Source organism: Acinonyx jubatus, chromosome C1, assembly GCF_027475565.1.
Source record: "Acinonyx jubatus isolate Ajub_Pintada_27869175 chromosome C1, VMU_Ajub_asm_v1.0, whole genome shotgun sequence".
Lineage (NCBI taxonomy): Eukaryota > Metazoa > Chordata > Mammalia > Carnivora > Felidae > Acinonyx > Acinonyx jubatus.
This window is the reverse complement of record NC_069381.1, coordinates 142,238,895-142,263,491: the sequence shown is the minus strand read 5'-3', so window position 1 is coordinate 142,263,491 and position 24,597 is coordinate 142,238,895. Positions and strand designations below refer to the sequence as shown.

The 24,597-nt window shown below is 37.1% G+C and overlaps 1 protein-coding gene across 4 annotated transcripts in view; it reads right to left on the bottom strand.

The window, feature by feature from the left end:
* The window catches only part of GALNT13 (polypeptide N-acetylgalactosaminyltransferase 13), a 565,714-nt gene that overhangs the window by 6,755 nt on the left and 534,362 nt on the right, over positions 1-24,597 (bottom strand). For all 4 annotated transcript variants that reach the window (XM_053215090.1, XM_053215089.1, XM_027055741.2 and 1 more), the window contains exon 12: positions 6,210-6,344. In XM_053215090.1, the coding sequence (XP_053071065.1) occupies positions 6,210-6,344 (135 nt within the window). The remainder of the gene's footprint in view (positions 1-6,209; positions 6,345-24,597) is intronic.

Here is a 24,597-nt window from a genome sequence, read left to right as displayed (position 1 = left end):
GCAAATTTATATTCATCCAATGAAACATCCTTCCACTTTATCGTAGTCTTTCTTATTCTGTATTCAAATAATCTAAAAACATAAGAATTACACAATTTCCACAAAGTAGATTTGCCAAAAATCCTTTCCCTTTTCCATTTGGGGGAGTATCTTTCCAATTTGGAGCTATTATAAATAATGCTATCATAAACACCTCTGAACATCTCTCTCCACATTTATAGTCACTTATTTAGAAACTATTCTTGAAGTGAAATCACAAGATCAAAAGGTATGAACCTTTTAACACATACTAGCAAAGTTTAAAAAAAATCTACGATACTGGTTTTGTAATAATAGCAGTAGCAGCTAACATTTCTCATGCTTATTATATGCTAGGATACTGCATGGGTGTCAGTCTTACTACATCTACACCAGTGTTGTGTGTTCCATTAAAAACATTTCTCGACAGAGACAGGATAGAGAAATAAATATAAGAACACATGTGAAATGATTTTTTTATTTACGTATTTCTGATAGTTCTAAATAGCCAATGACAATGAAAGAGAAAGTTAATTTAAATATTTCTCCTGTGCTGATTATTCAAGACCTTGCATAGTTTTATATTAGGTATACTTTTTATTTTCTTTTTTTTTTTTTAAATGTTTATTTATTATTGAGAGACAGAGAGACACAGAGCATGAGCAGGAGAGGGGTAGAGACGGGGGGAGACACAGAATCCGAAACAGGCTCCAGGCTCTGAGCTGTCAGCACAGAGCCCAACGCGGGCCTTGAACTCACAAACTGCAAGATCATGACCTGAGCCAAAGTCGGTCACTTAACCAACTGAGCCACCCAGGCGCCCCTACTTTTTATTTTCTATGAAATACTCTTTATTAAGCATATCAGCCCTTATCGTACTTGTTGCAAATGCCTCTCACAACTTTGAAGGACTGTCATGTTAATTCAGTTTTGAAGGTAATGTGACATACAGGCTGACATGAAGCATACTGCCGAATATCTTTTCCTATTGCTTTATTTAAAATATTGGCTGGAAAACAAGGTAAGATGAACCCTAAGCCAGGATTGGTTTTTGTTTATAACCTTACTTAATCATTTTCCTTTGAAGTATAAAACATTAGTATTTTCTGGGATTTACAAAATTTGAATTATACTATTTAAAGATGTATAAGAAAATAATTCCTGTCTTTAAACATATACATATGTTTTGCTATCTAAGACAGGATGTGTCATGCATGGAGTATCCCTAAATCTACCCTTTTGAAAAGATAATTACTATTGAAAGCCAAGTGACCTCAGACTAAGAAAACGAGTTTAATGACAAAGTAAGAATTATAAAATTACGTCATACTTTTGCATCTTCTTTATTAGAAAGCACTAAGTGAAAAACTTGATAATTTAATGAATGAATAGAAGTGACTGCCTGGTCGGTTAAAGAACCAATCAATCATACAGGCTTCAGTTTAAAAGATTCCTTACTAAAATTTAGTTTAGAAAGTTAAAAATTTAAAATGAAACTCGATTGTTATATATAATAAGCAAAAACAATGTTATATTCAATAGCAAAGGCAGTAAGATTTCCCCTATTGATAAAGTATGAAATAATAATTATTTAAAGAGTAATATATAATGAAGTTGTTATTCAAAATATTAAGTATGATCTGACATGGTGAACTGTGTTTCATTAGAACAGAATATGAGTATTCTAAAAAATATGAGTGTAAATGTTTCAGAAACAAGAACTAAAATTACAATACTAAACTATTGAAATTCCTATTCACTAATTGAGTCTACATAAGAAACCACAGCTATGGGTCAATGGGAATGTGGAAAGGTAACACTAGTCAGATATACACAGCCTTCTAAAGGTAAATTGAGTCACTGTTTTTATTAGGAGTGCTACACAAGGAAATGGCTGGGTTGCCATTATAGATTACTTACCTTGAAATTATATTGCCATTTACCTGCTTTCTGATGAAGGTAAAAGGAGGAGGTGTTAGGTAAAGTCTAAATATAAGCTTCTGTGATTTCAGTAAATATCAGTCCAACATATTTTTACTTACTGAAAAAAATCCCTTATCTTGTGACTCTGGGAAACATTTGATACAGATAGATATTGAATTCATTTTTTCAGTCAACTTGCTCAGTCACATGAAAAACAAGACTTATTTTTAGCATCATATTTTGCTCCCTTATTTTTTTCTTTGTTGCGTAGTGTTTGTTGAGCATAAGTGCTCTGTCCTAAAATTAGATTCTTACACTGTATATAGCTGCTTGAATGTTCAAAAAGAAATGTGATTATATGTGCTTATTGTCAGAAAATGTAAATTTCAAATGCATTGGAACACAACTGCAAAGTTCAAATTGAATATAAGGAAATCTAAGTAGAATAGAATGGATGGATGACAACTTTATAAAAATAATTTTTAAAATGTTTCAGTGCGATGAAATTTAGATTTTTTTTTCTTTTTCTAATTCTGTGGCAGTTGCTTTCATAGCACCATAGTGTTCGGGTAATTGATTTAAGAGGTTATAAACCAGGTGAGGATCTTGTAGTTTTGTTGGTGATGCTCAGTTGCCCCCAAACTGAACATGTTTAGCCACGTATAAAGTGATACCGAATTAAATTCATGGCTGTATTAAAACAAAAATTAAGTGAAAAATTCTATGTTTCAAATTAAAGTTGGCCAAAGACATGTATCTGTTGCCAACATGTGCTTAGTTTCACTCAAATAAAAGGAAAACCAATTAGATATTAAATTATGAATATGTATAAAGTTCGTAAGCAATTAGACCATACTGACAAAGTGGTTTTATGACTGTTCGTCTAAATAGTCTATTGCAGAACATCTTTCCAAATATTAAGGAAAGGAGAAATTCTATGTGAGTAAAATTGGTAAATTTAATTTAACCAATTGATAATTGATGATATTTAATCCCTTTCATTTATAATAATACACGTTTAGCTTATGAGATCAGCATCATTAAAAGCATCAAATTGTTTCTAGTTTGTCAATGACCTCAAAAGGCAATGTAGGGTAGTGGAAAAATTGCTGGATTCGGTGCCAGAAACCTGGGGTCTAAAACCTAGAGAAACTGTTTTAACACTGTAAGCTTACATTTACTAATATAAAGAATACAAATAATAATAATATCTTACAGGACTATTAGAATTTTTTGAGAAAACAGATGAAGTTATAGGCACTCTAAATTTCATTCCCTTCGCTTTTCCCTTCATTCACCCAAGAAGCAAACAAACTGGAGAGGCTCCATGTTTTGAGGCTTTATGATACTGTTTGAATTTTTCTCTGGATTTTCTAATAATTCTCCTATTAATGACTTTTCTAAAATTGAAAGTGCTATGGGAGATGAGGTGATGGAACGTTTCAGTTGTACACACTGTGAGATTTGCGGTTGTACCAGTCACTAGCTTTCTTCGATTACTATATTAGAATGTCATTTCTGCCCCCATTGCTGGCAGTGTGATCTTTGTGCTTACTTCCTGCCTGATAAAGGCTGAATGAAGAGAACTTTAAGAAAAGTTTCAGCTCTTGTAATCCTGTGAACTCCACCAAGTTTTATTTTGCTTTGATAGTATACCACCCTCAGGTTCCTCAAAGAAAACTAATTTTGCCTTTGATAGCAGTAGATAAATAACTGAATTAAAGAAGCAGCAAGTACCACTTTCTACTTCCCACAGGGTGGATGCCAGAAGACCAGCACTACTTGGCAATGACTCCTCTTTCCCAGCACCTCTCACCCTTTACTCCCTATCCCTCCCCCATCTCTCCTGAAGGCCTGTCATTTTCCAAAGTATATTTATGCCTTTTCTTAACTTTGCAATAATTCCAACAGTTTATAAAAAGACTAAGGAAGATAAGTAGATGTTTGGCCACTGTCTAGACCTTCTCAAACTTTAATATGTATGTAAATGACTTGGGGTTTGTTAAGATGCAGACTCCGATATAGTCTTGTGAAATTCCAAATTTCCAAAAAGTTCCCAGGTGATGTTCCTAGTCTGAGAATCACACTTTGAGTGGTAGGAGTTGGGACTGTTCTGTAGACTAAGTATTAGATTTAAATTTCTTTTTTAAAAAAGTCTCTATTCTTCTGACTTTTTTACAAATAAAATCAGTCTTATTTCAAAGCTGAAAATTCCAGAAAGGTGACTCATTATTCCTACAATTATTCTATTCTCTTATGACCTCTCCACAGTATGATTTATGCACTCATAAATTTGGCAACAAATCTATACTATGACTTAAATATTAATTTTAGACAAGTTGAACATCACGATTTAATTTTAAAAACAAACATAGGGTAAAGTATGTTATATAATTATTACTATGATCAGATCTTTTAAAACCTAAACATTTCTCAATATTTATGGAATATTATAAGCTTTATGTGTGTTCCAGAAATGAAGTTTACATGACACAAAATATTCCAATGCTATAAAAATACTACAGTAGCTAACTACTAGTCATCCAAAATAGTAAATTTACAAAAACTATTGATTTGTCTTAGGTGAAGCAATCTATTTTTTTTTCCTCTTTTCTTTCAAAATCCCTTAGTATTCAACAGTCTTACTGCTGGCTGATAAAAACGTAAACAAAATACACACCTAAGTACCAATAATATAGTTATTTCAGAAATTAAAGAATCTGAGTTATGACCATAGTAGCCATTGCCCACTCAAAAAATAAGGAAAGTTTGAAGATTAAAAGTGGTACTCTGAAATTCAACACTGCTTTACCTTATCAAAAGTACATCTACTCCTTCTCCTTTCCTTATAAATATATATTCTAGATTTCTTAATTTTTAACACCAGGCCAATAGAGTTCTGGGTTCATTGTGAAAACTAAAGAGCAACAGCAACATAAAGTTTTATTTAAAAAAAATGCTAGTTGTAGGATTTCTCCTTTATCTGTACATTTATCTGTACTGTACAGAAGGAGAGAGCCAAGGGTCCAGGTTTACCCCCATGTATTAAAGGAAGTATCTTCTGCAGTCTTAATATAAAGGGTGGTGATGATGATAGCTCAAGAGAAAAAATGGGGGTCAGACAAAGGTGAACAAGGTATAGAGAAGACGAGTCTGAATAGAACGCACTGGTGCATTATCGGAATGATTCAGGATGTTTGCCCTTAATTATATCACAGAAGAAGAATATTTTATGTCCAAAGAGCTTGATTATATAAATTTTGGAGCCAAATGTTAACCCTACATAATCAATTTCAAATTACATAAAAATTCAGTAAGTTTTCCTGCTAAGAAACTACAACATCATGCAAATTGGAAGGACATTCAAAAAGTTTTTTAAAAGAAGACATTATTACAATATCAATAATACCAACGACTATAGATTGGTTTTTAAAATGTTACACTTGCAGAGTATTTTAGGCTTAGGTAAAACAGTGCATTTGTGAAATTTGTTTACCTCTAGTGCATTATTTATCTTGCAAGAATAGTTCTTATTTTAAGTCACCAACCATTTCATGAGGAAAATGTAACACGGATGACCCAATTCATTTTGTTAAGCAAAGGGAGTGGAAAGGAACGAAGCTGTTTCAAGGCAACTTCCTTATGGAGAAGAAAATATTTCTTTTTTATTAGCTCCATCTGATGGTTGATCTGGTTTTTACACACAGCCTGGCTATAAATTCCCAACAGTAATTTTATTGTTTTCTCTCCCTCTCTTCTATCAGAAAGATGTACTACATTGAGGAAATGCTGCTTGGCTGATTATGTACCTAATTAGGTTATCGAATTTTGCAAGTATTTACCATTATAAAGAGCATTCTTGCTAATCTTATCAGCTTTTTTTCTTTTTTCCTTTAAGTTGGGAAGCTGTAAAATTTAAAATTTGAAAATGTTGTTGATATTGTCCTGTAATGCACATCTTCATATATACCTCTCACCTAAGTGTAGCTGGCCGCTTGCCTAACTTATATGAAGCATGTACATGTGATAACACGTTTTAAGCACATAAAAATGAATTTACTTTCCTTATTCGTGTTTTACACTAGTGGGCTAGTTTGGCAAAAACCTATTTATATGCTATACCATCCTCATGCTACCAGATAGAGGCGTGCATGCTTGAAAATACAGTTCTTCCAATGCAGAAAAAGTAGCTTAGCATTTAAATGTATTTGAAATATATAAATGAGTTTAAGCACTAAATGATAAGTAAATTGAAGAAAATACTGTACCTCCGCATCATATTCCCATAACTGATTTCCTCTCATGTGGTGGCATTTTAACATGATTACAGGTCCGCTGAGTCTAGACACATCCAAGCACAAATCATCAGTTCGGATTTCTTTGTCAGCAGTATAAGAAAACACCTGGGAATATAAAATTCAGCTAATAAAATAATCTTAAAAACAAAAAGAAACCCCACAATATAGGAGATTTCTCTGTGGAAGCATTGATATCAACTTGTGTTTTCAAATAGTGTCTGCCGTGTGATCTTGAGAAAGCTAGTTGACCTCTGAGTCCTTTCCCTGAACTGCAAAATAAGGCAGTGTCATCTGTTTCATAAAGTTTTTGTGAGGCCTCAGTTTAATAAACTAAAATAGTAAATACTTATTATTTGGTGGCACCACATTTCCTGCACTATACTTGTCTCATATATCATAAAACCGGTTCAATAAAACAAACTTTGTTAACCATATGGGGCTCAACAAAGGGCACTCCTTATTCTTACCACCATACAACCAGTACCCCAGCTCTATAGAGCTCATGATGTCTTTCATAAAGACGTTTAAATCTTTCTTTCCATAGGTACATCATGTAAATTTTATTAAATATTGTCAGTGTGTTTCCAAAGGTTGTAGAATTAGCTTCTCCAGAGAGCTCATTAAAGGTAGGCTCTCTGCTTATCTTATACGGTTATAGCTGGGCTTGGCTACAATTCTCAAAATATCCAACAAATGTCAAGGTGGATTGTGGATTCATTGTTAGCTAATTTAAACTGATACTATAAGAATCTCTTTTTTTTTAAATTCCTGGTATGAATAATTTATTTATAACATTGATAATTGAAGGTTCATGAGTTAGTAAGTACCTAAATTATAAAAGTTATTTTCTTCTGTTAGCTATGATAAGCATGGTTCAGTGTTTTGTGGGTATTTTTTTCTTTGCAATGTCAAGAGGGAATATAAGGAAGATTATATGAGGATCTTTTAGTTTTCCAATGCAGTCTGATAAAATTGGAGGAAGTCAGCTCTAGAAATCAATTATACACGCTGGAGCCCTGGCCTGTAAGCTAAACAAGTTAGTCTTGAAGGGGTTGGCCTCTTCAGCACCGAAACTCAGGACTTCTCTGAAAATCACAAGTGGTAAGAGGAGAATGCAAAGTCAATGATAAGGATATTCTTCACAAAAGTTGTACATTCTACTCAACAGTATAAAACCTTGAGAAGTATATGAAATTCATTTAATTAAACTATGTAAAATATAGATTTGATGTATGGCACTCAGAAAAAAATTTCCTATCTTTTGTACTTTTTAATGCTCACACTTTTAATGGGAATTATGAGTAACCAAGAGAATAAAAGAAATACCTATCAAACATGAGTACTATATCCTTTCCAAACATGGTATTTATTAATACAATATTCAATTTAATACAAACATATTTAATAGCTGAATTTAGTAGGAGACCTTGATTTGAAGGAGGGAAATTTCTGGAGAAATTTCTTTTATCTTTTGTTTTAATGTGAAGTATAATTTTCCACATTGAAGTATTTTCTTTTAGTTGTATACAGATGCCAGTGTAAATGGAAACACCAAAGCATTCACATTTGCCATTAATTTTGTTTGAGGAATATAATCACAGCCTGAAAATGATTTTTCCTCAGGTCTCTTATGACAGTTTTGAAACTTTACCACATTCTTTTTTCCTTGCTTACTAATTTTAATTCAATCAGTAGCTAGCTTAAGTGATTTATACTCAATAAAGATATATTTGTAGAATATATTCTGAGTCTATATACATATAGTACCTGAAATTATGTTTCTTTGGCCTTTGCACTTGAAAAAAAATTAACTGATGTTAAAATGCTTGGTCCACAGATAATTTTTTCCTAAAAAAACTGTATGTAATGCTTTATTTTCTGGCATTAATTTGTTCACAAATCCTAATAATTAATATGATTAATTTATTTTTCATACCTGAGAATCTCATTTTTATGCTTGATTACTATTTTTTTTCTTGAAGTAAGTAGCATACTTTATTACACAATGGTAAATGGAAGGATGGACTTTTTTTTTTAATATGAAATTTATTGTCAAATTGGTTTCCATACAACCTCCAGTGCTCATCCCAACAGGTCCCCTCTTCAATGCCCATCACCCACTTTCCCCTCCCTCGCACCTCCCATCTACTGTCTGTTTATTCTCAGTTTTTAAGAGTCTCTTATGGTTTTCCTCCCTCCCTTTTTTTTTCCCCTGTCCCATCTCCATGGTCTTCTGTTACGTTTCTCAGGAGCCACATAAGAGTGAAAACATATGGTATCTGTCTTTCTCTGTATGACTTCTTTCACTTAGCATAACACTCTCCAGTTCCATCCACATTAGTACAAAAGGCCATATTTCATTCTTTGTCATTGCCAAGTAGTATTCCATTGTGTATATAAACCACAATTTTTTTTATCCATTCATCAGTTGATGGACACTTAGGCTCTTTCCACAATTTGGCTATTGTTGAAAGTGCTGCTATAAACATTGGGGTACAAGTGCCCTATGCATCAGCACTCTTGTACCCCTTGGGTAAATTCCTAGCAGCGCTATTGCTGGGTCATAGGGTAGATCTATTAAATTTTTTGAGGAACCTCCACACTGTTTTCCAGAGTGGCTGCAGCAGTTTGCATTCTCACCAACAATGCAAGAGGGTTCCCGTTTCTCCACATCCTCTCCACCATCTATAGTCTCCTGACTTGTTCATTTTAGCAACTCTGTCTGACTCGTGTGAGGCGATATCTCAGTGTGGTTTTGGTTTTTATTTCCCTGATGAGGAGTGACGTTGAGCATCTTTTCATGTGCCTGTTGGCTATCTGGATGTTTTCTTTAGAGAAGTGTCTATTCATGTTTTCTGCCCATTTATTCACTGGATTATTTGTTTTTTGGATGTGGAGTTTGGTGAGTTCTTTATAGATTTTGGATACTAGCCCTTTGTCTGATATGTAATTTGCAAATATCTTCTCCCATTGTGTCAGTTGCCTTTTAGTTTTGTTGATTGTTTCCTTGCAGTGCAGAAGCTTTTTATCTTCATCAGGTCCCAATAGTTCATTTTTGCTTTTAATTCCCTTGCCTTTGGAGATGCGTCAAGTAAGAAATTGCTGCAGCTGAGGTCAGAGAGGTTTTTGCCTGCTTTCTCCTCTAGGGTTTTGATGGTTTCCTGTCTCACATTCAGGTCCTTTATCCATTTTGAATTTATTTTTGTAAATGGTGTAAGAAAGTGGACTAGGTCATTCTTCTGCATGTTGCTGTCCAGTTCTCCCAGCACCATTTGTTAAAGAGACTGTTTTCCATTGGATATTATTTCCTGCTTTGTCAAAGATTAGTTGACCATACATTTGTGGGTCCAATGCTGGAGTCTCTCTTCTGTTCCATTGGTCTATGTGTCTGTTTTTGTGCCAATAGCATGCTGTCTTGATGATTACAGCTTTGTAGTAGAGGCTAAAGTCTGGAATTGTGATGCCTCCTGCTTTGGTCTTCTTCAATATTATTTTGGCTATTCGGGGTCTTTTGTGGTTCCATACAAATTTTAGGATTGCTTGTTCTAGCTTCGAGAAGAATGCTGGTGCAATTTTGATTGGGATTGCATTGAATGTGTAGATTGCTTTGAGTAGTATTGACATTTTAATAATATTTATTCTTCTAATCATTGAGCACGGAATGTTTTTCCATTTCTTTGTATCTTCTTCAATTTCCTTCATAAGCTTTCTATAGTTTTCAGCATACAGGTCTTTTACATCTTCGGTTAGGTTTATTCCTACGTATTTATGCTTCTTGGTGCAATCGTGAATGGAATCAGTTTGTCTTTCTGTTGCTTCATTATTAGTGTATGAAAATGAAACTGATTTCTGTACATTAATTTTGTATCCTGTGACTTTACTGAATTCATGTATCAGTTCTAGTAGACTTTTGGTGGAGTCTATTGGGTGTTCCATGTACAATATCATGTCATCTGCAAAAAGTGAAAGCTTGACTTCATCTTTGCCAATTTTGATGCCTTTAATTTCCTTTTGTTGTCTGATTGCTGATGCTAGCACTTCCAACACTATGTTAAACAACAGCAGTGAGAGTGGACATCCCTGTTGTGGTCCTGATCTTGGGGAAAGCTCTCCGTTTTCCCCATTGAGGATGATATTAGCTGTGGGCTTTTCATAAACGGCTTTATGATGTTTAAGTATGTTCCTTCTATCCCGACTTTCTCGAGGGTTTTTATTAACAAAGGCTGAATTTTATCAAATGCTTTTTCTGCATCGATTGACAGGATCATATGGTTCTTTTCTCTTATTAATGTGATGTATCACATTGATTTGCGAATGTTGAACCAGCCCTGCAGCCCAGGAATGAATCCCACTTGATCATGGTGAAGAATTGTTTTTATATGCTGTTGAATTCTATTTGCTAGTATCTTGTTGAGAATTTTTGCATCCATATTCATCAGGGATATTGGCCTGTAGTTCTCTTTTTTTTGCTGGCTCTCTGTCTAGTTTGGGAATCAAAGTAATGCTGTCTTCATAGAATGAGTCTGGAAGTTTTCCTTCTCTTTCTATTTTTTGGAACAGCTTGAGAAGGATAGGTATTATCACTGCTTTAAATGTCTGGTAGAATTTCCCAGGGAAGCCATCTGGTCCTGGACTCCTATTTGTTGGGAGATTTTTGATAACTGATTCAATTTCTTCACTGGTTTTGGGTCTGTTCAAGTTTTCTATTTCTTCCTGTTTGAGTTTTGGAAGTGGGTGGGTGCTTAGGAATTTGTCCATTTCTTCCAGGTTGTCCAGTTTGTTGGCATGTAATTTTTCATAGTATTCCCTGATAATTGTATTTCTGAGGGATTGGTTGTAATAATCCCATTTTCATTCATGATTTTATCTATTTGGGTCCTCTCCCCCCCCCCTTTTTTTTTTGAGAAGCCTGGCTAGAGGTTTATCAATTTTGTTTATTTTTTTTTAAAAAAACCAACTCTTAGTTTCATTGATCTTTACAGATTTTTTTAGATTCTATATTGTTTATTTCTGCTCTGATCTTTATTATTTCTCTTCTTCTGCTGGGTTTGGGGTGTCTTTGCTGTTCTGCTTCCAGATCATTTAGGTATGCTGTTAGATTGTGTATTTGGGATTTTTCTTGTTTCTTGAGATAGGCCTGGATTGCAATGTGTTTTCCTCTCAGGACTGCCTTTGCTGCATCCCAAAGCATTTGGATTGTTGTATTTTCATTTTCGTTTGTTTCCATATATTTTTTAATTTCTTCTCTAATTGCCTGGTTGACCCACTCATTCGTTAGTAGGGTGTTCTTTAACCTCCATGCTTTTTGAGGTTTTCCAGACTTTTTCCTGTGGTTGATTTCAAGCTTCATAGCATTGTGGTCTGAAAGTATGCATGGTATGATTTCAATTCTTGTATACTTATGAAGGGCTGTTTTGTGACCCCGTATATGATCTATTTTGGAGAATGTTCCATGTGCACTCAAGAAGAAAGTATATTCTGTTGCTTTGGGATGCAGAGTTCTAAATATATCTGACAAGTCCATCTGATCCAAGGTATCATTCAGGGCCCTTGTTTCTTTATTGATCCTGTGTCTAGATGATCTATCCATTGTTGTAAGTGGAGTATTAAAGTCTCCTGCAATTACCACATTCTTATCAATAAGGTTGCTTATGTTTGTGATTGTTTTATATATTTGGGGGCTCTCATATTCGGTGCATAGACATTTATAATTGTTAGCCCTTCCTGATGGATAGACCCTGTAATTATTATATAATGCCCTTCTTCATCTCTTGTTACAGCCTTTAATTTAAAGTCTAGTTTGGGGGCTCCTGGGTGCCTCAGTCGGTTGAGTGTCCGACTTCAGCTCGGGTCATGATCTTGTGATCTGTGAGTTCGAGCCCTTCATCGGGCTCTGTGCTACAGCTCAATGCCTGGAGCCTTCTTTGGATTCTGTGTCTCCCTCTGTCTCTGTCCCTCCCCTGCTCATGCGCTTGATCTTGCTCTCTCTGTCTCTCTCTGTCTCTCTCTGTCTCTCTCTGTCTCTCTCTGTCTCTCTCTGTCTCTCTCTGTCTCTCTCTGTCTCTCTCTGTCTCTCTCTCTCTGTCTCTCTCTCTCTCTGTCTCTCTCTCTCTCTGTCTCTCTCTCTCTCTGTCTCTCTCTCTCTCTGTCTCTCTCTGTCTCTCTCTGTCTCTCTCTCTGTCTCTCTCTGTCTCTCTCTGTCTCTCTCTGTCTCTCTCTGTCTCTCTCTGTCTCTGTCTCTCTCTGTCTCTCTCTGTCTCTCTCTGTCTCTCTCTGTCTCTCTCTCTCTCTCTCTGTCTCTCTGTCTCTCTCTCTGTCTCTCTCTCTGTCTCTCTCTCTGTCTCTCTCTCTGTCTCTCTCTCTGTCTGTCTCTGTCTCTGTCTGTCTCTGTCTCTGTCTGTCTCTGTCTCTGTCTGTCTCTGTCTCTGTCTCTCTCTGTCAAAAATAAATAAACATTAAAATTAAAGTCTAGTTTGTCTGATGTAAGTATGGCTACTCCAGCTTTCTTTTGACTTCCAGTAGCATGATAGCTAGTTCTCCATCCCCTCACTTTCAATCTGAAGGTGTTCTCAGGTCTAAAATGAGTCTCTTGTAGACAGCAAATAGATAGGTCTTACCCTTTGTCTTTTGGTTGGAGCATTTAGTCCATTTACATTCAGTATTATTATTGAAAGATATGGGTTTAGAGTCATTGTGATGTCTGTAGGTTTCATGCTTGTAGTTATGATTCTGGTACTTTGTGGTCCGTGCAACATTTCACTCACAGAATCCCCCTTAGGATCTCTTGTAGGGCTGGATTAATGGTGGTGGATTCCTTCAGTTTTTGTTTGTTTGGGAAAACCTTTATCTCTCCTTCTATTCTGAATGACAGATTTGCTGGATAAAGGATTCTCGGCTGCATGTTTTTTCTGTTCATCACATTGAAGATTTCCTGCCATTCCTTTCTGGCCTGCCAAGTTTCAGTAGATAAATCCATCACTAGTCTTATAGATCTCCCTTTATATGTTAGAGCATGTTTATCCCTAGCTTCTTTCAGAATTTTCTCTTTATCCTTGTATTTTGCCAGTTTCACTATGATATGTCATACAAAAGATCTATTCAAGTTACGTCTGAAGGGAGTTCTTTGTGCCTCTTGGATTTCAATGCTCCTTTCCTTCCTCAGATCAAGGAAGTTCTCTGCTATGATTTGTTCAAGTACATCTTCAGCCCCTTTCTCTCTCTCTTCTTCTGGAATTCCTGATACAGATATTGTTTTGTTTGATTGCATCATTTAGTTGTATAATTCTCCCCTCATACTCCTGGATTTTTTTTATCTCTTTTTCTCAGCTTCCTCTTTTTCCATAATTTTATCTTGTAACTCACCTATTTTCTCCTCTGCCTCTTCAATCCATGCTATGGCTGCCTCCATTTTATTTTGCACTTTATTTTAGTTCCTCATGACTATTTCTTAGTCCCTTGATCTCTGTAGCAATAGATTCTCTGCTGTGTTCTATGCTTTTTTCCAAGCCCAGCAATTAATTTTGACTATTCTAAATTCTTGTTCCATTATATTCCTTAAATTGGTTTTGATCAATTCGTTGGCTGTCACTACTTCCTGGAGTTTCTTTTGATGAGAATTCTTCCATTTCATCATTTTGGGTAGTCCCTGTGATAGCTCCAAACTGCAGGGCACTTCCCCTGTGCTGTCTGGAGAAACTTGTGTTGGTGGGTGGGGCCGCAGTCAGACTGGATGTCTGTCCCCAGGCCACCGCTGGGGCCACAGTCAGAATGGTGTGTACCTTATCTTCCCCTCTCCCAGGGACAGGACTCATTGTGAAGTGATGTGGCCCCTGTCTCGACTGCTTACACACTGCCAGGTTTGTGGTGCTGCTGTGATGGGATCTGGTGTATTAGCCAGGGTGGATCTGCAAGGTGCACAGGGGTGGGAGGGGCAGGCTTAGCTAGCTTTGCTGACAGTGGTCCCCTGCAGAAGGGGCCTTACAGCACCAGGGTTGGGGTAGGGGAGGGAGGCAGGCCTGTTGGAGGGATAGATCCACAGAAGCACAGCATTGGGCTTTTGCATGGTGAAAGAAAGTTTGGTGATGAGAACTGGTTCCCTTTGGGATTTTGGCTGGGGGATGGGCGAGGGAGATGGCACTGGCCAGCACATTTGTTCCCTGCTGAGCTGAGCTCTGTCTTCTGGGGCTCAACACCTTTCCCTCCTGGAGTCCTTTCAACCTCCCCACTCTCTGAGCACAGAGCTGTTGACTTTTAACATTCCAGATGTTAAGTCCCGCTGGCTCTCAGAACTCACGCAGTCCGGCCCCTCCGCTTTTGCCCCTCCGCTTTTGCCCCTCCGCTTTTGCCCCTCCGCTTTTGCCCCTCCGCTTTTGCCAGCCAGACTCGGGGGCTCCACCTTGCTGGGCGGGCTGCCCCTCCACCACCCTGGCTCCCTCCCACCAGTCCGTGTAGTGCACACTGCCTCTCTGCCCTTCCTACCCTCTTCCGTGGGCATCTTGTCTATGCTTGGCTCCAGAGTCTGTTCTGTTCTGCTAGTCTTCTGGTGGTTTTCTGGGTTATTTAGGCAGATGTGGGTGGAATCTAAGTGATCAGCAGGACGCGGTGAGCCCAGAGTCCTCCTAAGCTGCCATCTTCCCCTTACTCTACTATGCTTGAGTATTTCTAGGATGGTTTTTATTCTAATAATAAAAAGGTTAGTGTATGTCATGTACATGTCTTTCTTGATTTTATTTGGAAATTATTAGGCTTGATCTCAATTATTTACTCCTTTTTATCTATCTGCTTTTTACCCATAATTATCATCTTTGTGCTTTTTCATATCTCCTACTGTAGGAGGTTCATGGAATTCACTTTGGGATAGACTAAAATTGCATATGCAAAATACTTTGCAGAGATCCAGGTACCCAGAAAGCAGTCAGTAATTGATATTTAGTGTTAGAGGTCCTCCCAGGTTGTGGCCTTGTATGTGAATTCCTGCCTTGATAGTATGCACAGTACCCAAACAATTTTTAGGACAGGGTCCAGCAGGTGTTGCTCTTACCTATCTGTGCTGAGCCCTCTGCACGCAGTTCTGAGGAGAGGCTGTAATACCTGAAGACTATCCTGACACTTGCAGCATATATAGTCACCCTTTACTGAATTTCTTACGACTTTGGGGACAATGTGCTTAGATTCCTTAGGAAGAAGGTGCTCCTTACGGCTGTTGCCTATTGGCTGTGTCAGTACCCCACATAGGCTCCCTCAGGTGGTATGTGTAGGTCCTGGAAGAGTATCTGCCCAATCTGTTCTCCTTCTATAATTAAAACCTTTATTCCTGATTATAAGGTAAGGTATTTCAATCCTGAACACATATGAAGCACATTAACTTAAACATCACACATGTTGATGACTTTGAGATCGAGCCTTTCATTAGTGAAGTCTAATTGTATGTTCTTTTACAAAAATTGGACACTTTTCCTCCCTTTCTAGTTAAAACACTGAAATTGCTTTATCATTGGTTATCAGTACTGATTCTTACCAAAACCAGAAGTGAGTTACATAAATACTATATTCAGCATATATTTCCAGTTGCTCCAATGCAGTTTGATTCTAATAACGATTGGTTAAATCAAAGTCTAATCACTTTAGGTTGACTAGAAGCAGAGTAAAATAATCTGTGTATTCCCATCCATTATAAAAGAGGAATAAGGAGGAGGTTAACATTAATTGAGTACCTGTTTTAGAAACCATGTATAATATGATTCCTATATATTACATTAAATTTGCCCTTTTGTATCATTGTACAATTGCATTCATGTTCCTATGCACACCAACTTAACATTATTGCAAAGCATAGTAAGTAGAGCTCTGTACATGAATTGTACAGACGCAATAATTTATGGTGCTTTGAAAATTCTGTTTTGTACATAATCAGCAAATTTAACACATAACATTATGACCCATCTAGCATTATGCATCTTCTTTTGTAGTCTGCTGGTCAAGCTAGCTCTACAAACAGCCACTAAAAAGGCCATTTTTACTCAATTATTTTAAGTTCAGCTATCTTATAAGAAGCGATTGATCCTTTGTTCCATTTTGTGAGCCCTTTTAGTTATTATGCCTTCCAAAACTACTTTGATGACTGTAACATTTTAGTTTTTATTGTCTCCTATTACATTAGTTTGCTAGGGCTGCTGTAACAAAGTACTCCACACTAGGTGGTTTTTAATCTCCTCAGAGCACTGGAGGACAGAAGCCCCAGATCAAGGTATCAGCGGGATTGGTTTCTTCTGTGCACCCCTCTCATTTGCTTGTAGATGATTCTTTTACTTTGTGTCTTCACACGGTCTTCCCTGTGGCTGTGTCCTAGTCACTTCTTATAAAAACAATCTTATTAGGACCCACCCTAATGATCTCATTTAATTTTAATTGCATCCTTAAAGAGCCTATGTCTCCCAATGTAGTCCTATTCTGAGGTATGGGACTAGGACCTCAACATATGCATTTGAGGTTGGGGAGAGACATGATTCAGCCCCTAAAGCCTATTAACCCCTTAAACTGAAAGAAATAGCATGTCTTTCCCTACCTCTAGATGAAAACTGTAGATTTTTCCACTTGTCTAGGACCCCTAGGGTTCAATTCAGAAAACACAATGGCCTGTTGAATATTACTAGTGAAAATTCTGAATGAAATGTAATCCCAGACCTTCTTCCCTTTTCCTAGGTTGGAAGCCTGCAGTGGGGTAGAACATAGTTGACTCCTTTATCTCACCATTTTAAGAACTTCTTTTCTTTCTTATCTCTCCTGCCCACTCCCAAATTCCCGCACACTTCTAATTGGTTTTTGATTCTACCAGGGTAGTAGAAAGTATAAGGGGTCTTACCTGAACTGTCCTTGGTAACTCCTTCCTGTTCTCTGGCCTGTCAGAGATTTAAAACTCCCTCTCCTGAGAGTGTTTAAGGTTCTTTAGAGATTCCCATAGCTAAGCACCTCTTACTGCAGTGCTGAGAAGACAATGCATATTTTATAAGTGGGCCACTTAAAAAAAAATGTTTATTTTTGTGAGAGAGAGAGCATAAGCAGGGGAGGGGCAGGGAGAGTGAGGGAGGGAGACACAGAATCAGAAGCAGGCTCCTTGCTCTGAGCTGTCAGCACAGAGCCTGAATCAGGCCTCAAACCCAGGAACAGTGAGATCACAACCTAAGTCGAAGTCAGCCACTTAACTGAGCCACCTAGGTGCCTCAAGTGGGCCACTTTTTATGGCTTGACCAAGGAGGCAAGCTGACTCAGGCAGTGCAGTCACTTCAATTCGGTTGTCACAGGCCAGCTGTACTATGTGTGAGTCAAGTCACAGCCTGCCATATTCCCCAAAAGCATGAAGCGCATAGCAATGAAGCCCTTAAAATGGTGTTCTACATAATGTTCAGGGCACAATGAACTGCAGGATTTTCTTCTTTTTTTTAATGTTTATTTATTTTTGACAGAGAAGCAGAGAATGAACAGGGGAGGGGCAGAGAGAGAGGGAGACACAGAATCTGTATCAGGCTCCAGGCTCTGAGTTGTCCGCACAGAGCCTGACGCAGGGCTGGAAGTCACAGACCGTGAGATCATGACCTGAGCCGAAGCCGGACGCTTAACCGACTGAGCCACCCAGGCACCCCAGCAGGATTTTTTTCAAGAATTATTAAGACTTTCAAATTTCAAACCCTGCTTGACCTCATGGGTTGTGCACCCATGAAGCTGCCACCCCTGCCTTGAGTCCTCTCAATAAGGTTTGTCCCTGGAAGCGAGACTCCCACCCCCTCCTCTCTAGAGGCCGGGCAACTACTCCCTCCATAGAAAACCTCAGTCTTCTCCACCCTTTGATGTCTCCTGTCATGGGTTGAATTGTGTCCCCCAAAAGATATGCTGAAGTACTTTCTTGTAAGCACCTCGGAATGTGAATGTATTTGGAAATAAGGTCATTGCAGATGGAATTAGGTAAGTTACCATGAAATCCTACTGGAGTAGGGTGGACCCTTAATCCAAAATGACTGGTGTCCTTAGGAGAAAACAGAGACCTACAGAGAGAAAATGCCTCTGTGATGACGGAGGCAGAGATTGGAGCCAGGTGTCATCTACAAGCCATGTGGATTGCAGGCAAATACCAGAAGTTAGAGGCAGCAACAGATGATTCTCCCTTACAGGTTTCAGAAGGAATATGGCCTTCCTGACACCTTGATTTCAGACCTGTAGCCTCAAGTATTGAGAGACAATAAATTTCTATTGTTCAAGGCACCCAGTTTGTGATAGTTTGTTAGGGCAGCCCTAAGAAATTTATATACCTCCTTCTATTTCTTATGATGGTTGCAAATTTTGCATAGCAAAGTCTGATTTTAGATTTCACATCAGTGGCATCTTGGTGTCTGGGCTGAAAATGGTAACATCCAGTTATACATTCCGAAAGCATCAATCATTTTTATAATCATTTTTCTATTTAAATACATCTTCATAAAGTGGCTCTTTGCTGTATGAGGTGAATAACCTGCTTTTATTGTAGATTTTATAGAGATCAGATTAATTTCTGTCTCTGAATTGATGTACTCAAATAACTGTAGGAGTAATGCCCAACATATAAAAGATGATAGCCAATTTCAATCTGTTCCTCTCATCAACATTTTTTTTTTTTTTTTAGAGAAGCATTTTCATTATTTCACCTATGCGTATGGTTTGTTCTGGATTTGTCACTTTGGGAAGTGTGTTCAAAGGCATTTATTTCATATTTTTTCAAATATCTACAATTAAAACATTTTAACAATTTTCAAGGATTGTTGAGAATGATCTAAAGTATTTTTGCATTCATTCTTTATTTCACACAATTAAAGATTGTGTCTATACATACCTTGCTTAAAATGCTAATGTTATACAGATACTTTTTTGAAACTACTTTTATCTTTACCCCTTTGAAAAATTTGAAGTTTGAAAAATTGCAAGCAAATTTTGCTCAGATTTGTAGCATAAGCAGCTGTATGCAAAACCACTCAAGCAACACAAGTTGCAAAAGGAAGTTCACTGTTCTGAGCGGGGGTTCAGGAGCTAAAACGCCCTCTGGTGGCTCTGTATTGTTACAGTATTTCTTCTAACCTGACGAAATACTTTGTAATACACACACTAATTTTTCTATATTTATATTATGTTTATATGTATTCTGTGTTTAAAGGGTTCATAAGTGTATTTTATTCACCTTTATTATATAGGCTGTGATTTTTCTAGATTTAGTTTTGAATTTGTAAAATACTTTTCCTGCTGAGTCCTCCTCTTTACTATAAATGTTCTCAGTTTGAAGGGACGCTCTGTCACTGTATGCCAACTGCTGCACTTTCTAGATGAAGAAACTAAGCAACAGAGTTACAGGATTCGCACAATTTTTCAGAGCCACTTAGTGACGGAGGTCTTTCCAGACCCCAAATTCATTGCCACTATTCTTTTACTTGAGTACACTACCCCTTAAACCACTGTCACTTGGTCATTTTGGAAATTTGCGCCCTCTGGGAGATGACTTTAGGTATTTCAAGTGTGGTCAATTTGAGAAATCTGTTAAGAATCCAGGATAAATTATTAACATTCCCCCACTAACACACACATATCATAGTAGTTTTCCTCCCCCTCATTCTGTAAAAGTAGCCCAGGAGAATTGTTTAACAATAAAAGACCTTTAGCAATGGGATTTATTTTTCAAAATATCCTCTCAGTGTATGTCACACCATTGTGACATTAGCATGAAGAATGCATACATGGAATTGAATTCATCAATGGAGCTGCCAAGGAAAGAACCTTTGCTTCTAGACCGGATCTTTTTCTGTCTTAATTGATTATTTCAGTTTTCATCTCCAGCCTGTTACCTCAGCGGTCTGTGTGGAAGAGGGTAAGGAGAATAGGAAGCTTCTGGCTGTGTGCTCTTTACTTATCTTACATGCCTAGATGATATCTATGGTCTTTTACAGATTTGATGCTCTAAAACTCTATTACTAAAAACAGAATGTTGGTACATATCTCATATTCAATATTCCCATCCTGTCTTCAACATCAGCCATGATGCATCAACTCTTTCCCCTTTTACTTTGATGTAACAACTTTATATTTCTGAATTTGTGATCAGCAAGTCACTTCATCCTTCCATCCCTGACTGGGTATGTTTTGATCACCTCATTAGCGTTCTCCTTCCCATTCCACTTTTCCCAGAAAAGGGCAACTCTCCTTAAGGTTTTATTACCTTCTTCACTTTCTTCTTGTAGCACTTTGTAACTACTCTCATCTACTCATCTGCATTGTATTGCAGGTATGGTCTCATTTGCACATATGGTGAGTGGGATGGCACTCAAACAATGGGCTTTGGGAAAATGACACAGACCTGGGTTTGGCCTTCCCTGTACTACTCATCAGAACCACAGTTACTGTGAGCCTTTGTCAGAATCTTGCCTTCCTTATCTGGGAAAAGGGATAAAGATGCCCACTGTTTTCTGGGCTACTTCAGAGGTTGAATGAGGTAATTCATGTAAACTCTAAACACAGTACTTGATGTAAGTAACATTTCAGTACTCGTTATTATCTGTACAAAATCCAGGCATATAATTCACATTTGATTACATTCTGTCTCATCTCTGTGTTCTATTTTATTTTATATTTCAAATCTTGCTGCCCCAATAACAAATCCTAAGGATGTACTTTTGAACACCTATGGAAACAATTCTAAGAAAAGAATATTTGCCCAATAGTTACTTACTCAATTGAAATGAAAACAATTTGTCTTTGGAATCTCTAGTTCACTTTGTGAAAATTAGTGCAGGAGAGTTAGGTAATATAAGCAGGATGCACTAATACAATAACAAAATGTTACATTTCTTTTTTTCTTTATGTTTCTATTTTCCTTCTACGTCATTGTTAAATCCTCCCATTTTAGACACTATTGATGTTAAAGTTTATGTATGTTTAATACTTCACTGTCTTGAAGGGGTTTAAAGGAAGGCTTCAAGAAACGTAAAATATAAACATTCGGCTCCAAGTACTCATATTTTAGTATTGTGCTACTGAAGAATATAACTTACAAATTTAAGCCCCATTGGATATCTCACTAGATACGTTTGCATGTGCAGATGTTTTCTGTGCCATTGTGGTAGAATTCTCAGATGGCCCCAAGATTCCTATACTAATACACATGCCCTTTATAAACACCCTTTGCTTGAGTGTGTGTGAGACTCTTCTCTGACAGGAAAGTCACTCTATAACTATATTGTTATATAAGACCTAGAATTAGAAACCCAAGAGACAGATTTTCCTGCTGCCCTTGAAGATGCACACTGCCTTGTTTTGGAGATAGCCTTGTTTGGGGAACTAGAAGAGCCCCCAGCTGCTGAGAGCAACTCCTGGCACACAGCCAGAAGAAAAACAACACCAAAAACCAATGATGGAAGCTCAGTTCCCCAACTGCAAGGAGCTAAAATCTGCTAATAACCAGGAAGCTTGGAAGGGGGCCCTGAGTCTCCAATGAGTTCTCAGCTCTGGCCAACATCTTGATCTTAGTCCTATGAGACTCTAAGCACAGAACCAGTCATGTTGCTCCTGAATTATACCTGTAGAACTGTGAGATGATAATTTTGTGTTGTTTTAAGCCACCAAATTTGTAGTATCTTGCTATACAACAATAGAAAACTAATACGGTGACCATTAGGAAAAGGGAAATATATACAAAAATTCGAATTATTCTTACCATGTGAATACCTTCTCCCATGCTATATCTCTATCATTTAGGTATTTATTCAATTATTCGTCCATCTATTTATTCAAATACTTTTGAAAATGTTAAATGCTTCAGGCCTTATCCAAACTATATAGGCTCTTCCTGAAACTGAATTCAAAACCCAAATAATCTAATTGGGTGCCAACATTTTTGTACGAGATTCCTCCACTATTCCAGCCTACCTTAAACTCTGTTTTCCATGTTCCCATTGTAATGATTTTCTGTAACAAATTATCTTTCTCTTGATGGTATTCTCTGCTACATTTACCCTGACTATATTATTCCTTATATATTTATTCTCTGAAGAATTTGCCCTCACACATATAAATTGCAAGGAAAGTCAAATGCATTACTGGATGGGGTATTTTCTTTCAGTCATGGGCAATATAATACACACTTTCCCTTTATCACTAGCTCATGGAGTGATACCCTTTATCACTAGTACATGGAGCACCAAGATATTTGGTCTTTAGGTTCTTACTGACTTATGCCTGCGAATGTAAAATAGACACAACAGCAATCATATATATCATTCATGTGACATCTGTATAAACTAGTATATTTGTTTGTGATTATTAACCAGAAATTCATGGTAAAATACTTTTGTGCCATCCTTTCTGAATATATTTTTAACTGGTATTTTGAGAATATTTCATATCTTAAAAGGTATTCACTTATATCATGAGGTACTTCTTGAAATTCTGGTGTATGGAATAATAATTAGATAAAAATGATTGAATATATGAAAAGCCCTGAAAGGCAAATTATATCGTAGATGGCACAAAGATATATTCATTGTGTATCAGTTACAACTGCCTCTTATTTGTAAAGGTAAACTATACTTTAAATTGAATTAGACATAATTTTAAAAATAATTTCCATATTATAGCATTTGCACTGAATGCAAATAAAACTAAAATTTTCCAGGTGATTTCAAACTTAAAGTAGTCCTTTTAATTTATGCCAGTCATCATTGCTGCAAAGATCAGACTCTGTTTAGTTTGCAAGTCAAAGATTCAAGCGTAAGTAGTTTATTACTTAGATGATCCCAGGAAAAACCAGTAGGTGAGTAATGAAGGAAAAGAACTAACAAATGGTACATTACAAATTAATTGTACTATGGATAACTGGAACTTAGGCCTTTTGGGATCTCTGCATAGAACAAGCAGTCCCCTCAAAGGGTGAAGAATTCGGGTTAATGTATGTTATCTGCCATCAGTTTGCTTGGGATGTGCTTCCGGATGGAAATCCCCAAGAGTGACTAGGTAGGCAAAGCAGGTTCTGGCAGTGAAAACCCTCAGGCAAAGGGACAGAGGTTGTGGTCTTTGGATGTTGGGATGAAAGCAAGTGGAAGGAGAGAAAGTACAGACCACTGGGGAACACCTGCTGTGTGTTAGGCAAGATGGAAGTCATTTTAAATACATTGCATACCCTAGGTATGATAATCCACATATCATATGTTATTATGTTTCTTCAATAACCTTTCAAGGTAAGCATTAGAATTCTTCTTTTATAAATGAGGGGTAAGGGGTTTGAAAGGTTAAATAAATTCCCCTCAGTCACTCACTGTCTTTGATGTACAGCCTATCAGCCCCCAAATCCCGTGCTCTTTTCACACACTTAACATTTCCTTCTTTGATAGTTTAAACATTAAGCTCTAGACTATTCAGATTTCAATATTTTCCCCTAAACTGTCCATTTAATCTCCTATTCATTTTTTTCCAGGATCTCATCCAGGATACCACATTACATTTAGTCATCATGTCTTCTTAGCCTACTCAGACAGATGCTCAGACTTCCCTCTTTTTGATGACTTTGACAGTTTTGAGGAGTATGGGTTAGGTATTTTATAGATGTCCCTCAGTTTGGGTTTGTCTAATGTTTATCTCATGATTAGAATGTTTTTGAGAGGAAGACCATGAAGGTGAAGTGCCGTTCTCATCACATCATATCAGGGGTTCATGGTACCAACATGGCTCACAGTGTAGAGCCTTGATCACTTAGGTAGTATCAGCCATGTTTCTCCACTGTAAACTTACCATCACCACCACCTTCTCTGTTTACTGTTTAAAAGTAAGTCGAGAAGCACAGACCACCTGAAAGGTGGTCAAGAGAGTTAAAGTCTACCTTCTGGAAGGGGGATTCTCTACATAAATTATTTGGAATTCTTCTTTACAGGAGATCTCAGAGATAAATTTTAACATGTCTCTAAAAACTTCAGGCTAAAATTGGGGGCCCTATCTTTATAATAGGTTTATCTGTAACACACTACGACTCCTGTAATAAATCTTCTCTGGGCCACTTATTTCACCGGCAAGATGAAGGAAAGTTCTCTTTAGTAGATGGAACTATAATGTGACCATTTTTACCACAGAGAAGTGGCATTAAAACAATAAAAACCACTGTGATCATTCCTTGGTGTTTCCATGACCATAAAATGCACCTCTGAATTTGAAAGCTTTTTTTTTTTTGAAAAAAATGCCTCAAAAAAAATTCTGCAAATCCCCACCAGATACACAAATTTTACTTCTTAAAAAAAAAAAAAAATTCTGGGGCACCTGGGTGGCTCAGTCAGTTGAGTGTCCAACTCTTGATTTCAAGTCA